The sequence below is a fragment of the Oncorhynchus gorbuscha genome, linkage group LG04, assembly GCF_021184085.1.
Source record: "Oncorhynchus gorbuscha isolate QuinsamMale2020 ecotype Even-year linkage group LG04, OgorEven_v1.0, whole genome shotgun sequence".
Taxonomy (NCBI): domain Eukaryota; kingdom Metazoa; phylum Chordata; class Actinopteri; order Salmoniformes; family Salmonidae; genus Oncorhynchus; species Oncorhynchus gorbuscha.
This window is the reverse complement of record NC_060176.1, coordinates 16,146,921-16,164,795: the sequence shown is the minus strand read 5'-3', so window position 1 is coordinate 16,164,795 and position 17,875 is coordinate 16,146,921. Positions and strand designations below refer to the sequence as shown.

Below are 17,875 nucleotides of genomic sequence, written 5' to 3'. Positions count from 1 at the left end.
AATGCCGATACCGATTATTGGAGGACTTTAAAAGGCCGATGCTGATTAATCGGCCGATTTTTTAAATATTTTGAAACATTTGTAATAATGACAACAACACTGAATGAACACTTATTTTAACTTAAAATAATACATCAATAAAATCAATTTAGAGTCAAATAAATAATGAAACACGTTCAATTTGGTTTAAATAATGCAAAAACAAAGTGTGGGAGAAGGAAGTAATATGTGCCAATATGCACTATGTGCCATGTATGTGCCATGTAAAATGTGTGCCATGTAAAAATGTGTACCATGTAAAAAAGCTAACGTTTAAGTTCCTTGCTCAGAACATATGAAAGTTGGTGGTTCCTTTTAACATGAGACTTCAATATTCCAAGGTAAGAGGTTTTAGGTTGTAGTTAACATAGTATTTATAGGACTATTTCTCTCTATACCATTTGTATTTCATTAACCTTTGACTATTGGATGTTCTTATAGGCACTATAGTATTGCCAGTGTAACAGTGTAGCTTCCGTCCCTCTCCTCTCCCCTACCTGGGCTCGAACCAGGAACATATCGACAACAGCCACACTCGAAGCATCGTTACCCATCGCTTCACAAAAGCCGTGGTCCTTGCAGCACAAGGGGAATAACTACTCCAAATCTAAAAGCAAGTGACGTTTGAAACAGTATTAGCGCACACCCAGCTAACTAGCTGAATGAACAAATGATTACCGGCCTGCTGCTGCTCAGTCAGACTGCTCTATCAAATCAGACTTAATTATAAAAGAATAACACACAGAAATACGAGCCTCTGGTCAATAATATGATCGAATCCGGAAACTATAATTTCAAAAACAAAAAGTTTATTATTTCAGTGAAATACGGAACCGTTCGGTATTTTATCTAACAGGTGGCATCCCTAAATCTAAATATTCTTGTTACATTGCACAACCTTCAGTGTATGTCATAATTACGTAAAATTCTGTCAAATTCGTTCGCAATGGGCCAGGCACTGTTGCATTATACCCTGACTCTGCGTGCAATGAACGCAAGAGAAATGACACAATTTCACCTGGTTAATATTGCCTGCTAAACTGGATTAGTAGTTATAACTAGTGATTATGATTGACTGTTTTTTATAGGATAAGTTTAATGCTAGCTAGCAATTTACCTTGGCTTCTACTGCATTCGCGTAACAGGCAGGCTTCTCGTGGAGTACAATGGTTAGAGCGTTGGACTCGTTAACGGTATGGTTGCAAGATTGGATCTCCTGAGCTGACAAGGTGAAAATCTGTCGTTCTGCCCCTGAACAAGGCAGTTAACCCACCGTTCCTAGGCCGTCATTGAAAATAAGAATGTGTTCTTAACCGACTTGCCTAGTTAAATAAAGGTGTAAAAAATTCACTGCCAATTTTTTTTTAAATCGGAAATCAGCACCCAAAAATACCGATTTCTGATTGTTATGAAAGCTTGAAATCGGCCCTAATTAATCGGCCATTCCGATTAATTGGTCGACCTCTAGTCTGAATATTATGGAAATAAGGTATTTCTGTTTTTTTAAATTTGCAAACAAAACTTGTTTTCACTTTGTCGTTATGGGGTATTGTGTGTAGATTGATGAGGGGGGGAATGATTTAATCCATTTTAGAATAACGTTTTAAAAAATGGGGAAAAGTGGAAGGGTTCTGAATACTTTTTGAATGCAGTACATGGTTCTGCATTGTTACTGGCTATGAGTCTTATGTGCCTTGCATCTTTTAAATCATTTTAAGATGTACTGAAAAGTGTGCTTGTAACGTTTGTTGAAGAATGTATTTACAATAAGTCTATGTGCGGTCTATGTAGTATATTACAGAAATTGCCCTTCTATTGTTTTATTGAATAAGGTCTCCATTGTGTTGGAAACCCCCTACCTCTCTCAATACCCTTCCTGCCCCATTGAGCTTTGTCAATCCCTCTGTCCACATGTCTCATTCACATGGTCTCCCCAACTCCTGTGTGCTTGTGGTAAGTGTAAGTGCTTGTGGTGTGTATGTGTGTGTGTGTGTTTGTGTGTGTGTAATGCTTTGTGAGTGACTGTCACTTCACTACCCCTGTCTACTCCAACAGACAGACTGAACAGCAAAGTTGTTGTCTCTGATTATCGTCACCCTGTATGGGTTTCTGACTGCAGGATGCATATCAGATTACCATGCCCCTGAATCATATGCATGCAAATCGATGTGACAGACACAGCATGTGTTTTTAACCTGGAAATTGTAAGTGTTTTGAAGTCTCACGTGGCTCTCACAGAGCGGTTTGATTAGTTACATAAATATGTAAGGTTTAACTGAGCCCTGGGGTAAGTACAAAAAGCTGTTACACTAAAGTTTGTTTTCTTCATAGAGGACAATAGTTCAGGGATGCAAAAGGATTCCAAGAAATGCTACCACTTCACTTAAGCATTCAATAATAGAGAGGATAATAGTTCGGTCTCCACGACACTGTGCTGATTTAAAACTCATGGGCTCCTGATATGCAGATGGCTCATGGGAAAGATAATGTGCTCCAGACGCTATGAGAGCGGAGCGAGGGTGGAAGACGGTGACGGTGCATGTTGATCTGCCAGCAGGGATGTGGATAACTGCAGAGTGTAGTAGTGTCTCCCTACCCACTACCTCTATACCCTACCTGTCACACTAAAACGAGCCTACTGTCTGTCTGCTCCCTCACAGCACGTCAAAGACATCATCCTCCAGTCCAACCCCCTCCTGGAGGCCTTCGGGAACGCCAAGACAGTGAGGAACAACAACTCCAGCAGATTTGTAAGGGTTCCACGTCTTTGCAAATCTCTTTTATTTATTAGCGGAATGGGGGCGCCTAACATCATATGGTTGGCACTGTGTTCTGCCCTGATGATTTGAAGTTGCTTCGCGGTCGTTTCCGGAACCAAAGCAAACACAAGGACGTCCAGTGCAAATAGAGAAGAGAAAAAAAGGAAATAGTGAATTACATTGTGCTCCTCTTTTCATAAGCTGTCTTACTGCCTTCTCCTGTCTCCTCTTGGCTGGGGCTGCTAGCCTCGTGTGGCATGGTTTACCAGGGCTGTGGGGACACACTGTCCAAAAAGAGTGGGAACTCCACTGCCAGTAAAGATGCACATAGAAAAACACATACTATACTTTAAAGACAGTTAGTTAGCTTGGAAAGAGGTTTAAAGGCCGTTTTTAGGGCCCTCTAAAGCAAGTTGAGAGAGAGAGAGAGAGAGAGAGAGAGAGAGAGAGAGAGAGAGAGAGAGAGAGAGAGAGAGAGAGAGAGAGAGAGAGAGAGAGAGAGAGAGAGGTTAAGCCTTAGTACACACACACCACTGGGTTGCAGGTGTGCACCCAAAGTACAACTCATTTGATGGTTGTTATTTCCTGCTCGGAGAGGTCTGGGTTTTAGCTTTAGCGAGGCCTGCGCTGATAGTAAAGCGCCACACTCTCCTCCTTCAGGGGAAATACTTTGAGATCCAGTTCAGTTCCGGCGGCGAGCCAGATGGAGGGAAAATCTCCAACTTCCTGTTGGAGAAATCGCGCGTCGTCATGAGGAATCCTGGAGAGAGGAGCTTCCATATATTCTATCAGGTGAGGGACTCCAGTAACATGGTGTGTTTTTATAATTTTCCTGTTTAATAAGAGTGTTTATGCACATTTTAGAACTGGGGAAATGTGTACAGAAATTGGCTCACAGTGTCCATGAGTGAAATTCAGTATTCAGGACACTAACAGTAACAAGTGCCAATTGGCTCCTGAAAGCAGGTCAGGTTGTTCTCACTGTGTACCACTTGAGGTCTCTGGAAGAGAGGCAGTGGTCAAACTCCCATAATGCAACTTTCTTGACACATGAAAGGAGAATAAAGCATATGACTCTAAATTGGGTGTAAAACGTGTGGTGCTGAACACTTAATGAGCATGTGTATATGGTGCTGCCTGTCTAAAAGACTTCTGACATGTAGAAATGTGAGGAAAGACGATGTGAGTTCACTGGTTGAAAGCTCCTGTAGAACTTTGAGTCTAGAATTACTGTATACAGGTTCTTACTTGACAGAGGTGTAATCATCTAACACTGTCTTCTGTTTGTGCAGTTGATAGAGGGAGCAACTGGAGAACAGAAGAGCAGCCTTGGAATCACAAGCCTAGATTACTATAATTACCTCAATCAGTCTGGATCCTACAAAGTGGATGACATCAACGACAAAAGCGATTTTCAGGAAACTGTGGTACGTTTACTTTCTTTCCATTGTGATGGTTCTCTCTCTCTCTGCCTTTCTTTCTCTTCTTCTCAGTCTGTCTTCCATTCTCCTCTGTTTTCATTTTATACCCTGTACTCCACCTGTTTTTGTTTTACCAGTGAAACCACAACAGGAGTAATTAGAGGACATGGTTTAGGTAAGTAAACACACGTTTCATCCACGGGTTCATGTCTCCTGTTCTGTCTCTGTCCTCTACCAGCATGCCATGGAGGTGATTGGCATCTCAGGGGAGGACCGTGGCCTGGTGCTGCAGATCGTAGCCGGAGTCCTGCACCTTGGGAACATCAACTTCAGGGAAGCAGGGAACTACGCCGCTGTTGAGAGCGAGGAGTGTACGTACCAACCCTTGTAACTTTGTTTATGTAGAGGGCTAGGTAGAGTTTGTTACTTGCACCAATCCAGTCCTTTCACATCTGTGAGGGGAGTCAACAGGATGTGGGAAGGGAGAAAGTGGTCAGGTTGAAATGCAGTTAGACTGTCTCTGTGTGTCTCCAGACTGCAGACTGGCATGTCCCCCTGGCGTTCCTCTCCAGTGTCCTGGGCTTCCCTTTATGGGACGGGTTAGGTTAGGAAGCACATTTCTCAGCACACTGCACTGACTGTTTTCACTCCCCGAAGCTTCATTGTGTTAATGCAGGGCTGCAGCCAAGCTCCAGGCCACGCTGAATTACCAGAGAAAATAAAAAACAATTTTCAAGGTCTGGGCACATTACATCACAGACTAAAATTACTCAGAGAAACGCAGCCTCTTCCTGCACCACTCCTACTCTTCCCCCGCCCCTCTCTTCCCCTTCCTCCCTCCCTCCTCTACTTCCTTGCCCGCCTCACAGCCACCCATCCAGGCTGAATGATGAAATGTAGCCCCTCTGGTTATCCACGGTACAAAGCGGTGTTGTGTGGAGTCTGCGTTTCCTCTTCCCCTGTATATCACTTCCTGTCTGACTGCAATGTGTTTCACATATCAAGACCCCTGGTGCCCCATATAAAACCACACCAACACAAGTCGGCATAAACATCTGCTCACGCTCAGCCAAACAAATCTCTGCCTCAGATCCACTAGAAAGAACACTCCCTTGTACTGTACATATAAACCTCTAACCATCCATCAGACTGGTATGGATCATTATTTTTGGTATAGGCTGCTCATCATTGATACTATCTATATCCTCTTTGAGGGAGAGTGCATTGGCAAGCTACAGTAGGAGATGCAGCATGGTCCTGAGGATAGACTTGGCCTGTGCTGTGTTATGGAGTACAGTCAGTCACACCCTCATTTCCCAAACGGGGGCTATTCGTCAGACCCAGAGTTAGACCCAGAGACTGAGAGCAGTTTCCTTCTGGGGGAAGTGACTCAGTGTAATGAGGCAGGGAGGGGCTCTCAGGAGAGTCCTAATGGCCCTCCACATGCTCAGGCCTCTGCTAGGAGAACCCAGTTGTTGTGGCTATGGCAGGGAGGAGGGAGCAATGAGTCATCACCAGACTTGATTGTATTCCGTTTTGTTGTTGAACCCTTTATTTATTGGATCCAACGTATTCAGAATGTAGTGGTGTTTTGTTTCATGAGGAGGGTGTGTGCCACACATCTGTCTGTCTCTTTCTTCATTCTCTCTCGTCTCTCTCTCTACAGTCCTGGCCTTCCCTGCGTTTCTGCTGGGGATTGACCAGAAGCGGCTGAAGGAGAAGTTGACCAGCAGGAAGATGGACAGCAAGTGGGGCAGTTCTATGGAGTCCATCGATGTGACACTGAATGTGGAGCAGGCGTGTTACACACGGGACGCCCTGTCCAAGGCCTTGCACTCACGTGTTTTTGACTTCCTAGTAGAGGTATGAATGGACACTCCTTCTCCATGACCTGTTGACCTTTAGAATAATACCCGGTCCTCTCCCTTCATAAATGGCCAAATGTAACAAAGCATTTTTTTTCTGTTTCAGTCCATCAACAAAGCCATCGTGAAGGTTCATCAAGAGTTTAATATTGGCGTGTTGGATATCTATGGATTTGAAATATTCCAAGTAAGTTTTCTGTAGATTTGCCCTTTTGTGTTTTGTGATTTACATTTGGAAATCATAGCATAAGGTGATACATGGTCACTACATCGCAGTAATCATAGTAAAGTTTGGGTAGTTACACAGCTTAAAGACAGAGGACCAGACCGATTTTGTAAAGTGTCCGGATTATGTCCCATCTCTTGATTGGGACAGCATTCTTTAATGGACCTTTCTAATCTGATTAGCTGTGTGTTTAGGTTGCATTATTGGGGGTCTCACAGATGCCCCCTGAAAAGGACTGGCCTTGATTAAATAATGAAACGGGACAGCTTCAGTGTCGTAGCGTGGCGACAGCCTCAAACCATGATGTACCTGTCCTCTGATACCTAACATGAGCTAATGTAAAGCTGTAAGTTTAGATAGCATACAACTGTTATCTAAACAGTGGTTGGGTCCGTCCACAGTCCTTATGTTAATACACAGGCCTTTTACCAACAAAGCACAGAGAAAATAAACCTCCTGTGTTAGTGCTCAGACGACCTGAGATGGGATATATTGGGTTTCTTTACATAAAACATTAGTCTCAGGTCCCAGGTCTATTGTGGTGTAAAATACTGTGTAGATGTTTTCCTCCAGCCACGCCAGGCTGACTGGTAGATATCCTCACCTCATAAACATGGCCCATTCAGGAAGCCCAGAGGAGTTCCCCAGCTCTCTGTGTCTGTATGGATGACCTCACTGTCACAGCCTCTCTGGTTTATCACTAACACACCATCTCTTTCTGTGTAGAAAAATGGCTTTGAGCAGTTCTGCATCAACTTTGTGAATGAGAAACTGCAGCAGATCTTCATTGAGCTCACGCTTAAAGCTGAGCAGGTAATGTTTTGGGCTTTTTTCACTCATTGTTCTCACACCTTTTCACCAGCAGAAGCTACTTGTCTCATGTTTAAGTAGAGAATCATCGTCAGACCAATCACTCTCCTCCCCCCTCTCTCTCTAGGAGGAGTATGTACAAGAAGGCATCCGGTGGACTCCTATTGAATACTTTAACAATAAGATCGTCTGCGATCTCATTGAGAGCAAACTGGTAAGTAGAGTCAGTGCCCAGTGCCCACTATTAATTTAATGCACACCTTGAAGTCACATATAAATGGGATAACAGGAAACAGTTGTGAAACTGCTTTAGATAGATCTGTAGTTTGTTATGCCTGCCATCATAATGCTCCAAATAAGAGCAAACACGCCAATTGAGTTACAGTAGGGCCACTGAAGCCTCCCCACTCTTCCCATGACCGGCAGTCTAACATCCTCAAACGTGCCGACATGCCTCTTAATTTGATTTATCCGTCCCGCTGAGAGGCTTAATCCATGAAATCCACAACAAGGGCGACCCTTAAACAAGCTGTGATCTGAGGCAGCCAAGCAGGGAGTCTGTGTCCAGTCTCTGACTACTCTGTTTTAGACCAAGTCCAGTTAGCTACATCTGTGACTGGCAACTTCACCAGAGCTTCATTTACACTAGTGACAGAAACCTGTGTTCTCTGTTTGTGACTTTGCCACAACTAAAGAGCCAGAGACACTGCAACTACTGTCCCTAGTTAAGGCCACTGGCCGCCGTGTCCATGGACACAGCGTGGAGCCAGATAGGGCAGCAGCTGTGTGTGTGTGTGTTGTGATGACATCATTCAGTGTGTGGGTGTGTGATGTTCTGGGATGCAACGCGGTAGCTAATTATAAATTGGCTCTACTGTTATGCTTTGAGCTGGTGGAGTACACAACGAACACTGTAACCCATGTTTACCACTTTAGCCTATCCATGACATTGACATGACATGTATTTATGTGGAATTCAGAAAGAGTGTCTAGTGTGTGGAGAAAGTTTGCATCGTCAGTTATAATCATAGATGGTCATGGGGGATGTGTTAATGTTTTAGTGTTGTGGCTGAGGTTATTCTCTGTGCTCATCTCTTTGGTTCTCCTCCCAGAACCCCCCTGGCATCATGAGTATCCTGGATGACGTGTGTGCCACCATGCACGCGGTGGGCGAGGGGGCAGACCAGACCATGCTGCAGAAGCTGAGGGTGGCCATCAACTCCCATGAACACTTCAACAGCTGGAACCAAGGCTTCATCATCCACCACTACGCTGGCAAGGTCTGCAACACTGCAATATACCTCTCTTCTCCTCTCCTTATCCCTCTCTCCTCTCATCTCCTTATCCCTCTCTCCTCTCATCTCCTTATCCCTCTCTCCTCTCATCTCCTTATCCCTCTCTCCTCTCATCTCCTTATCTCTCTCTCCTCTCATCTCCTTATCCCTCTCTCCTCTCATCTCCTTATCCCTCTCTCCTCTCATATCCTTATCCCTCTCTCCTCTCATCTCCTTATCCCTCTCTCCTCTCATCTCCTTATCCCTCTCTCCTCTCATCTCCTTATCCCTCTCTCCTCTCATCTCCTTATCCCTCTCTCCTCTCATCTCCTTATCCCTCTCTCTTCTCCTCTCCTTATCCCTCTCTATTCTCCTCTCATCTCTCCTCTCATCTCTCGTCTCTATCTTTCACACTGTTGTGCTCTTTCTTCTTCTCATGTCATCTATTTATCTTTTTCCAGTCCTTTTCTCACTCTTTCTCCATTTCTCTCACCCTTTCATTCTCACGGTCTGTGCTGTGTGCTTCAGATGTGTTTGGTGTCTCCGCCTGGTACAATCTGCATGCCACAAGTCCTAATTAACCATGTCATAATGGCTTGGAGGGGTCCTGGTCCTAAGTCATCATGGCTTAGAACATTCCTACAGTACTACCCCAGACTATATTGGTTATACCGATGATCTATAGCTGTAGTTGGGAAGCAAGCTTAACAATGCAACATTGGTGGTCTTGCAGAGAACCTGTCATCAATCGTTTCTCTTTTGTCAATGAATTCTTTGTTGTTGCTCTTAACATTCTCTCAGTTAATTTTGATAGTACCCTCTGCTCAGTCCAGGTACCCTAACTGCTATCTGAATGGGTTAACTGTGTGCTGTGATCGTCACTAACCCTCTGACATCTCTCCTCCAGGTGTCCTACGACGCAGAGGGTTTCTGTGAGAGGAACCGTGACGTCCTCTTCAGTGACCTCATCGAGTTGATGCAAAGCAGCGAAATGTAAGTCACTCATCACTTATGCGAGCATTAGAGAGCATATGCAGCTAGCTGTTCTTTCTGAGACCGGGCCCTGCATTTTGTTTAGAGATCCACAAAGAGACATCTTCTATTATGATCTATATGAATGGATGCATCTGAAGGAGACTTGCAGAGGACTAGTGCAGCTGGAAAAGGCAGATCAATAGGCGTGTGCAGGGCTGGAGGTGCTCTCCCCTCTCTTGGGGGTTTGCTCAGGACTTCTAAGGTCTGGCGAGTGTCTTACTGTCTCCTTAGGGAGCCGCATTGAGGAGTAGACTCCCCTGCCTGTCTTGTACGTTCCTGGGCCTCCTTTGTGCCGCCAGTGGCCATCTGTGCAAACAGCCTCCACAGTCTCTAAAGCCCTTTTGTGTGTAGCCTGCAGGGGGGCCTGCACGGTGGGCCATGCCAAGACCCCCAAACCCCATTCAGACACGTGATCACACACACACACACACACACTTATAGACACACACACTCATAGACAAACACACACACACACACACACACTTATAGACACACACACACACACTTATAGACACACACACTTATAGACACACACACACACACACACACGCACGCACGCACACACACACACTTAGACACACACACACATTTATAGACACACAGACAATGTGTGGAGGGAAAGGAGCCTCATTCCTTAGCGCAGCAGGTCTGCTCAGAGAAGAAAGAAAATATCATTATAGTCAGCTGGACATTGTTAGTGTTCTGCTGGTTCATCTGCACACACAAAGCCCACTGATCCTCCCTTATGTCCCCATGGCCTTGATTAAAAAGTTTAAGACCAGACAAATACTCCTGCAGGGAAAGATGGTAGCCCTCGTGTGTAAACGTTTGCACATTCTGTGTCCTGACTGTCCCTGTATTTGTTTTTACTTGACTAGTATGTTTGTCAACAACAAGTAAGTAATTCCTTAAGCAGTAGATTTCTTGAACTTGAACCTTGTTGTTATTTACAACAGGTTTATTTGAGGACTGCAAAATGAGCACTTTGAGCACTTCAAGTGATAAACAGAAAGGTTGAGATCAGAACTGTTCTTGAGGTTCTGGAATGCTGGCAACTATGTGCTACATTCTGACCAGCACACATCCATCATGGGTTTAGAGACCATGTTGTGAGTGAGGACATTCTGACTGTAGCATGATTACAAGGAATGAGTTTAAAGAAAATACCATATTTGCTGGTAATAACTTTCCAGTCAGTGCAATAAAAATGCACATTTTTGAGGAAGTAAAAGTCACAGTTTGGCAGGAGAGCAGCTAAAACCACAGTTATTCAAACTTCAGCTCAGTTCCCTGAAGCTAAACAACAATGTGAGCTGAGCCACTGGCAGCCAGCGCAGAGATTCCACAGACCTGAGTTTGCTGCTTCTAAGAAAACTCAAGTGGAGAACAGTCTTAGCCTGGTCTTCTATATACGTTGCCAATGTTGTCTATCAGTCCTTATTACACCCTGGTTCTCCTCTACAGAGCTTTCATCAGGGCCCTGTTTCCAGATAACCTCAACGCTGAAAAGAAAGGCCGGCCGACGACAGCGGGCAGTAAAATCAAGGTGTGTTGAGCTGCTGTGAGACGTGTGTTTGTACGCCGTACATCAGTGACATGGGTGTATCTGTGGGCCACGCGGCTACCTGACCTTATCACTCTCTGTCAGGTGCAAATCCAGAGCCTGGGGATGAAAAGCTCATTCACTCCAGTGTTGTTTTAGTGTCGTCGCTGTGTTCTAGCGATGACAGTTTTAATCAGGGTTCAGGTTCTCTCTCTGACACGCATCAGTATCTTTCAAGCACAAAGATACCACCTTGTAATCAGTCGCGTCAGTGCTGTGTCCTTGAACACTACAGCTTGGAGTACAAACAGGGATTCATCAACAACATGTAGATACAGTTGATATGTTTTAAACACAAACTATTCTTCATCCTCTCCCTCCTCCTCTTCTTCCTCCTCCTTCTCCGTTCAGAAACAAGCGAATGACCTGGTCCAGACGCTGATGAAGTGCACCCCTCACTACATCCGCTGCATCAAACCCAATGAGACCAAGAAGCCCAAGGACTGGGAGGAGAGCCGGTGAGTGTCTGAACACTGAAATGTCAGGGAACTGCAAAACACACAGTCTTTGAGATGTGTGTCAAACTAAAGCGTTTTTTATTACATCATTTACAGTTTGTTCTGGAGATTGTCAATTGATATTGAGCAGGATATCCCATTACTCAACTCAATGTTGTTAGGTCTGCTTGTTGAATCATACTGTATTTCTCTTTTCTGGCCTCTTTAAGACTGGGTGATGAAGGAAGTCTCTGAGACACTCTTACTCTAACTCCCTCTGTTTTTCCTTCCCTTTCCTCCCTGGCTGGGTACGAGATGTACTGATGCAGGGTGCTGTGTTTGGGCCTAATGGCCTTCCTGTTGTGAGCAGCAGTGAGCTGGGTTCAGGCTCAGGCTCAGGCTCAGGCTCAGGCTCAGGCTCAGGCTCAGGCTCAGGCTCAGGCTCAGGCTCAGGCTCAGGCTCAGGCTCAGGCTCAGGCTCAGGCTCAGGCTCAGGCTCAGGTCGGACTGCCTAATTAGCACCGGAACTGCTGTTTTCACAGGAAGCCTGGGTGCATAAAGAGATTCTTTAGTACCTTACGGTATCCTTAGTGTTGGAAAATATTAATGATTTTATAGCCCCACCATAAGGTTCCTTATAAAATACAATTGATCTATATAGATTTATCTTAAAAATGGAGGAAGGTAGATGCTGACAGATAAACGTCTTCACTGCTATATCTTTGTGGTGAAGGGTTGGTTGAGGCACCTGACCAACCTTCTTCATACATCCCAGCCAGACTGACCCTGTATTCCCCTCTCTCTTCTTCCTCAGGGTAAAGCACCAAGTGGAGTACCTGGGCCTGAAGGAGAACATCAGGGTGAGGCGTGCTGGCTATGCCTACCGCAGAGTCTTCAGGAAGTTCCTCAACAGGTAAGGCCCTTCCTTCTGGGGGAGAGTGGCATAAAGGAATGAATGAATTCTACACTTTCAGTGTATATCAAATCCATTTGATTGGTCACATACACGTGTTTAGCAGGTGTTATTGCGAGTGTAGCGAAATGGTTGTGCTTCTAGTTCTGACAGTGCAGCCATATTTAACAAGTAATATCTAACAATGTCACAACATATAGCCAATACACACAAGTAAAGGAATGGAATTAAGAATATATATATGTATGAGTCACTTTCGTGTGTCACAATTTGCCCTGCCCTCCCAGAATGACAGCGGTTGGTTTTGTATGCTCCTATCCCAGTCGGTAGTATAGGGTAGGGCGGTCTCTCGCTCATCTCTCTCAGGAAAAGGACACAGGGTCGGCTTTTGCAGGCAATCAGGAAGTGCTCACTTTGCTAATGTTCGTGTTGGCAGGCTCGAAGGAACAGGCTGTGTGCTGAGCCTCCTGATGAGAACCACTGCTATAGAACACAGGGAGAGCTCAGGGCTTCTGTTGTAGGCTTTACTATATCATACACATACTGTATAAGAGTCATTGTGAAAAAGCACGGCTGAGTTTAGAGTTTGGTTATTGTATTGTTAGACTTGTGGTGAATGTATTTTCCTAATGCCCCTCAGACCTCTTTCATCTCCATTGCATCATATAGGACAGAGATAGCAATAGTATACCGCTCCTGTACACCTGGCATAGGCCTTACATTGCTCATACGCTGCAACAACATGTCCAAAATTCAAAACGAGGGTTTGGTTGTGGATTTCTCTCTCAATCTCCCTCTCTCCTCTTTGTCTTCATCTAATTATCTTTCTCTCTCCCTCATTATGTTCCTCAGGTATGCCATCCTGACTAAGGAGTCGTGGCCTACATGGCGTGGAGATGAGAAGCAGGGTGTTCTTCATCTCCTACGTGCAGTCAACATGGACCAGGACCAGTTCCAGCTTGGACGCACAAAGGTCTTCATCAAAGCACCTGAGTCGGTAAGACCACCCCTCTCTGACCTGCCTACAGACATTTAGACCACACCTCTGTGACCGCCCCTGTACCACCAACCTGCCTTTGTCCAATGAAAATGCCACCTACCTAACGTTCTTCTAACAGGTTAGAACAGGCGTAGAATTAGATCTCTCATAGGCTACAGGCTGCCATGGTGTTGTTGACATGTGCGTCGCCATGTAATGATTCTGTTGTCAGGGAGAGAAATCCAAGACTCAGTCGTTTTTAGACTGAACACCATAAAAGGCTGTAGTATTCAGAAACATGTCAGTATATCTGTGATTGGGGAGCAGGAAGGAGGGGGTTAGACCCAGCTCTGGTGCCCATGTCAGAGCTGTTGAGTCAACACTACACTGGAACTCATACTCCAGTGCGAGGCTATAGTCAAGGAGGTGGTGGGACATTGGAGGGTGTTTTTTCCACCGTAACTGCACTTTTTCCCACTGCTCCAATGAAAGATGTGCTTGTGGCTAGCCGTGAGATCACTTATTGACATCTGTACACACATACATGAAGATACATTACATAGTCCTGAATCAGGCCTTGTGTGATTCCAGCAGCAGACTGCCAAGTTCCCACCCCCCCTTCTCCAACATTGCCCTCCTGAGCCCATGCGACTGAGGTGTGCTTATGAAACACAAATATCACACGGGGCGGACCCTGCGATTACCCAGCTGCCAGGCTTCTCAAAACAAACCTCCCTCTGATAAGACGCTGACACAAAGTCATTAGTACATGGCTAAAGCATTTTTTTTCTCTTCATGCTATTAGATGACATAGTTTGAGTCCAGGCCAAGAGTAGAATCACTCTCTCTTCAGAGTAGACTGTCTCACAAGGTGTTAATGGTTTGCCCTGTGAGACACTGTCTGTCAGAGGTGTGACACTGTCAGATGCTGCTCAGAGTTAAAGGTTTGGATGGCTTAAACACACTCCCAGCCCAGGTTAAACACACTCCCAGCCCAGATTAAACACACTCCCAGCCCAGGTTAAACACACTCCCAGCCCAGATTAAACACACTCCCAGCCCAGATTAAACACACTCCCAACCCAGATTAAACACACTCCCAGCCCAGATTATACACACTCCCAGCCCAGATTATACACACTCCCAGCCCAGATTAAACACACTCCCAGCCCAGATTAAACACACTCCCAGCCCAGATTAAACACACTCCCAGCCCAGATTAAACACTGGCTCCACAGTCTCTTTAACAGTCATCTCCTTCCTTTCATGGTCATTCTTATCCTCACTATTGATTTTTTTCCCCATTTTATTTTAACATGTATAAACATGAATTTAGTTAAATCAATCATACTTTTTGTTCTATTGTGAACTTACTACACATACTTGTTATTATTTAAAACAAATCTTAAATTTAACATTTTGATCGATATTGTTATTTACCAAATTGTTGATGAGCGTTGAGGAGCATGTGCATGTGACCAATAAACTTGGATTTGAATTTGATTTGACATTCAGATCTAGTCTGAATGTGTTTAGTAACTAAAGGGTAATTTGATGTAAAGTGATAGGACATGACCGAGCCTGTGTGGCCTGTGGCAGGGGTGTGGCAGTGCCAGGGCTGCATTGGGCATGTGTGAGTGGGCATGATATTTAGTCTGGGACAGGGTTGGGGAGATTTGATGCTGGGTGTCTGGGGGGCCATTAGGAAATGAGAGGGAGGTAGCTGAGCCAGGGTGGGCTGAGGACTTGATGGCCCACCCACCCATAGTACTGTTACTATCTGTACGCATGAGCCTGGACATTGGAGAAAATAGCGTATTAGGCATGGAATCTGAAAAAACCTGACAACTTGGAACTTGGAATGTTTGTATATTCAGATTTCTTCAGGCATTAACAATATGTCTGTACAGTCATCCCTGTCATTGTATTTGGGTGTGTCAACACTGAGGTAGGCCCAGTATGTCTGTACAGTCATCCCTGTCATTGTATTTGGGTGTGTCAACACTGAGGTAGGCCCAGTATGTTTTGCTGTCACAGGTTGTTCAGGTATAAATGTTTTCATATCTGTGCCTCTTTCTGCAGCTCTTCCTGTTGGAGGAGACAAGGGAACGTAAGTTTGACAGCCACGCCAGGGCCATCCAGAAAGCCTGGCGCAAGTATGTGGCCCGCAAGAAGTACGTTCAGATGAGGGAGGAAGGTGAGTGACAATCATGTTTTGAAAATAACTAAATAGCCTAATCGTCATGACTAATATTAAAACTTAGATGTCAAATAGTATCAAGGTTCTAATGCTTCTAGGTCTAATGCTTCTGAAAATGAACTGAATTGAGACTGTATGTATGCATCCTTGTCTGACTGCCTGTCCCTGTGTGTCTGTCCCCAGCCTCTGACCTGCTGGTGAACAGGAAGGATCGGAGGAGACACAGCCTCAACAGGAACTTTGTAGGGGACTACCTGGGTATGGACGACAGGCCTGAGCTACGACAGTTCCTGGCCAAGAGGGAAAAGATTGACTTCGCTGACAAAGTCACAAAATACGACCGACGCTTCAAAGTGGGTGTCTTGAGCAGCAGAATTCTCTGTTTGTTTGTTTCTGATATTGTTAGTCCAATGACCATTTGTCTCCTCTCTGTCCATGTGTTTCCAGGGCATTAAGAGAGACTTGATCCTGACCCCGAAGTGTATGTACCTGATTGGGAGAGAAAAGGTGAAGCAGGGCCCTGAGAAAGGTCAGGTGACCGAGGTACTGAAGAGGCGGATTGATGTGGAGAAGATTCTGGCTGTGTCTCTCAGGTATTATGACCCAGGTCCTAGGCGCCAGGAGATGCTGGCAGGGTCTGCCTAGCCCCATACTGACTGTTTAGTGTTTATTCCCCTTAACGCAGTAAGAAAACACAGGACCAGCAGACTCAAGGCCTCGCAAAGCCAGCTAGTTAAAGTGTAACACTTTTCACCAGCGGTCACAAATAGATGCACAATGTACTGTACATAGAGACTATTGTTCTTGTCAGTGATGTCATCCAAACGGTTGTACATTCATGGTATCTGGGTTTCTGTATTTCCAAGTACAAAAGATACTACTCACTGAGTCTCAATAAGAAACTTGATAAACAGCTCAGGAATCAGCCCCCCATTACACATGAGATTGTTCTGTCAGCTCACCGAAACCCAACATGTTAAGCTACAGCTATGTGCAGAAATGTAAAAGCTACGAAGTCTGGAAGTACGATCACTCAAGTCCCCATGTTCCTTAAAATGTCACACATGGAGTATAAAAAACCTCTTGTATATGTCTGCTCCTGTGTGTGCGGCAGTGTAAAGGCTATTTGAATACACATTCAACACAACTACATAGTACGCTTCAGAGTAATTATTTTATTCCGCCTTTATTTTACCAGGCAGGTCAATTAAGAAGAAATTCTTATTTACAATGACAGCCATTTTGTTTTGTTGAAGTCACCAGTAAAGACAAATAATACGGACAGCATCAGCCCAGAGGTCAGGTCAATTATTACGACCCACATTACTCCGAGACCCACTAAGCTTGACATTAGCATATAATCAGTGAGGACAATAGAAAGAGAAAACACTTGACTGGTCAAAGCTGTGTTTAACACTCAACTGGATTATGAGTGTAATTGTAGGACTTGTATTATCATATAGCTTGATGTTCAGTACTTATCTGTTTGAATGTTGCACATGACATTGTAGAAGACTTTGTAGAGGCACAGACGTGGCTTTTGAGTCTGTGTGATTGAGTGGGGGGTTGTGGGTAATATGAAAAGCTCATTGGAGAAGACTTTAGTTCATTGGGGGGGAAACAGTGCATCGCTGTGTGAGTTGCAGGAACAGGTTTCCCTTTCTCCTTATTTACCTCCTGCGTTGCCTCTCGCTGGTTATATGCAAATATCAAGCTTAGTGGGTCATGAAGTAATGTGGGTCATAATAATTGACCTGACCTGACCTCTGGGCTGATGCTGTCAGTATTATTTGTCTTTACTGGTGACTTCAACAAAACAAATGGCCGTCATTCAGGAGGGAATTTGTTCTTAATTGACCTGCCTGGTAAAATAAAATAATTCATCTGGAGCGTTTGGCGTTTACATGCAGATGTACTATGTTTTGTGACAATAGAATCGAATGTCGAATTCACAATCACTCTCCTCCAACATATCAGTTCAAACTTCAAATCAAACTTGATTAAACTTAATATCTGTCACATTACAGTGCATGTCACAAAGTTGCTTCCCAGTCCCAACTGATTGGTCTGTCCCTGTTCCTCAGCACGATGCAGGACGACCTGCTGATCCTGCATGAGCAGGAGTATGACAGCCTGCTGGAGTGCACCTTTAAGACCGAGTTCATCAGCCTGCTGGCCCGCAGGTTCGAGGAGAGGACCCAGAGGAAGCTGCCGCTCAAGTTTGGCACCACGTACGTGCTGTAAACACAAACATGCCTTTAAACAGACAGTGCGATATATGGGTGTAGTGGAAGTAGACAAAGCTTTGATCAAC

General features: G+C 44.8%; 1 protein-coding gene across 2 annotated transcripts in view; it reads left to right on the top strand.

Annotated features, from left to right (window-relative positions):
• Positions 1–17,875, top strand: part of LOC124033748 (unconventional myosin-Ie-like) — a 65,516-nt gene that overhangs the window by 43,226 nt on the left and 4,415 nt on the right. For both annotated transcript variants that reach the window (XM_046345968.1, XM_046345967.1), the window contains exons 6-23: positions 2,700–2,789; positions 3,459–3,590; positions 4,091–4,225; positions 4,458–4,590; positions 5,886–6,082; positions 6,191–6,271; positions 7,037–7,123; positions 7,248–7,334; positions 8,233–8,400; positions 9,302–9,387; positions 10,894–10,975; positions 11,384–11,490; positions 12,284–12,382; positions 13,235–13,379; positions 15,444–15,558; positions 15,745–15,914; positions 16,009–16,154; positions 17,646–17,792. In XM_046345968.1, the coding sequence (XP_046201924.1) occupies positions 2,700–2,789; positions 3,459–3,590; positions 4,091–4,225; positions 4,458–4,590; positions 5,886–6,082; positions 6,191–6,271; positions 7,037–7,123; positions 7,248–7,334; positions 8,233–8,400; positions 9,302–9,387; positions 10,894–10,975; positions 11,384–11,490; positions 12,284–12,382; positions 13,235–13,379; positions 15,444–15,558; positions 15,745–15,914; positions 16,009–16,154; positions 17,646–17,792 (2,207 nt within the window). The remainder of the gene's footprint in view (positions 1–2,699; positions 2,790–3,458; positions 3,591–4,090; positions 4,226–4,457; positions 4,591–5,885; positions 6,083–6,190; positions 6,272–7,036; positions 7,124–7,247; positions 7,335–8,232; positions 8,401–9,301; positions 9,388–10,893; positions 10,976–11,383; positions 11,491–12,283; positions 12,383–13,234; positions 13,380–15,443; positions 15,559–15,744; positions 15,915–16,008; positions 16,155–17,645; positions 17,793–17,875) is intronic.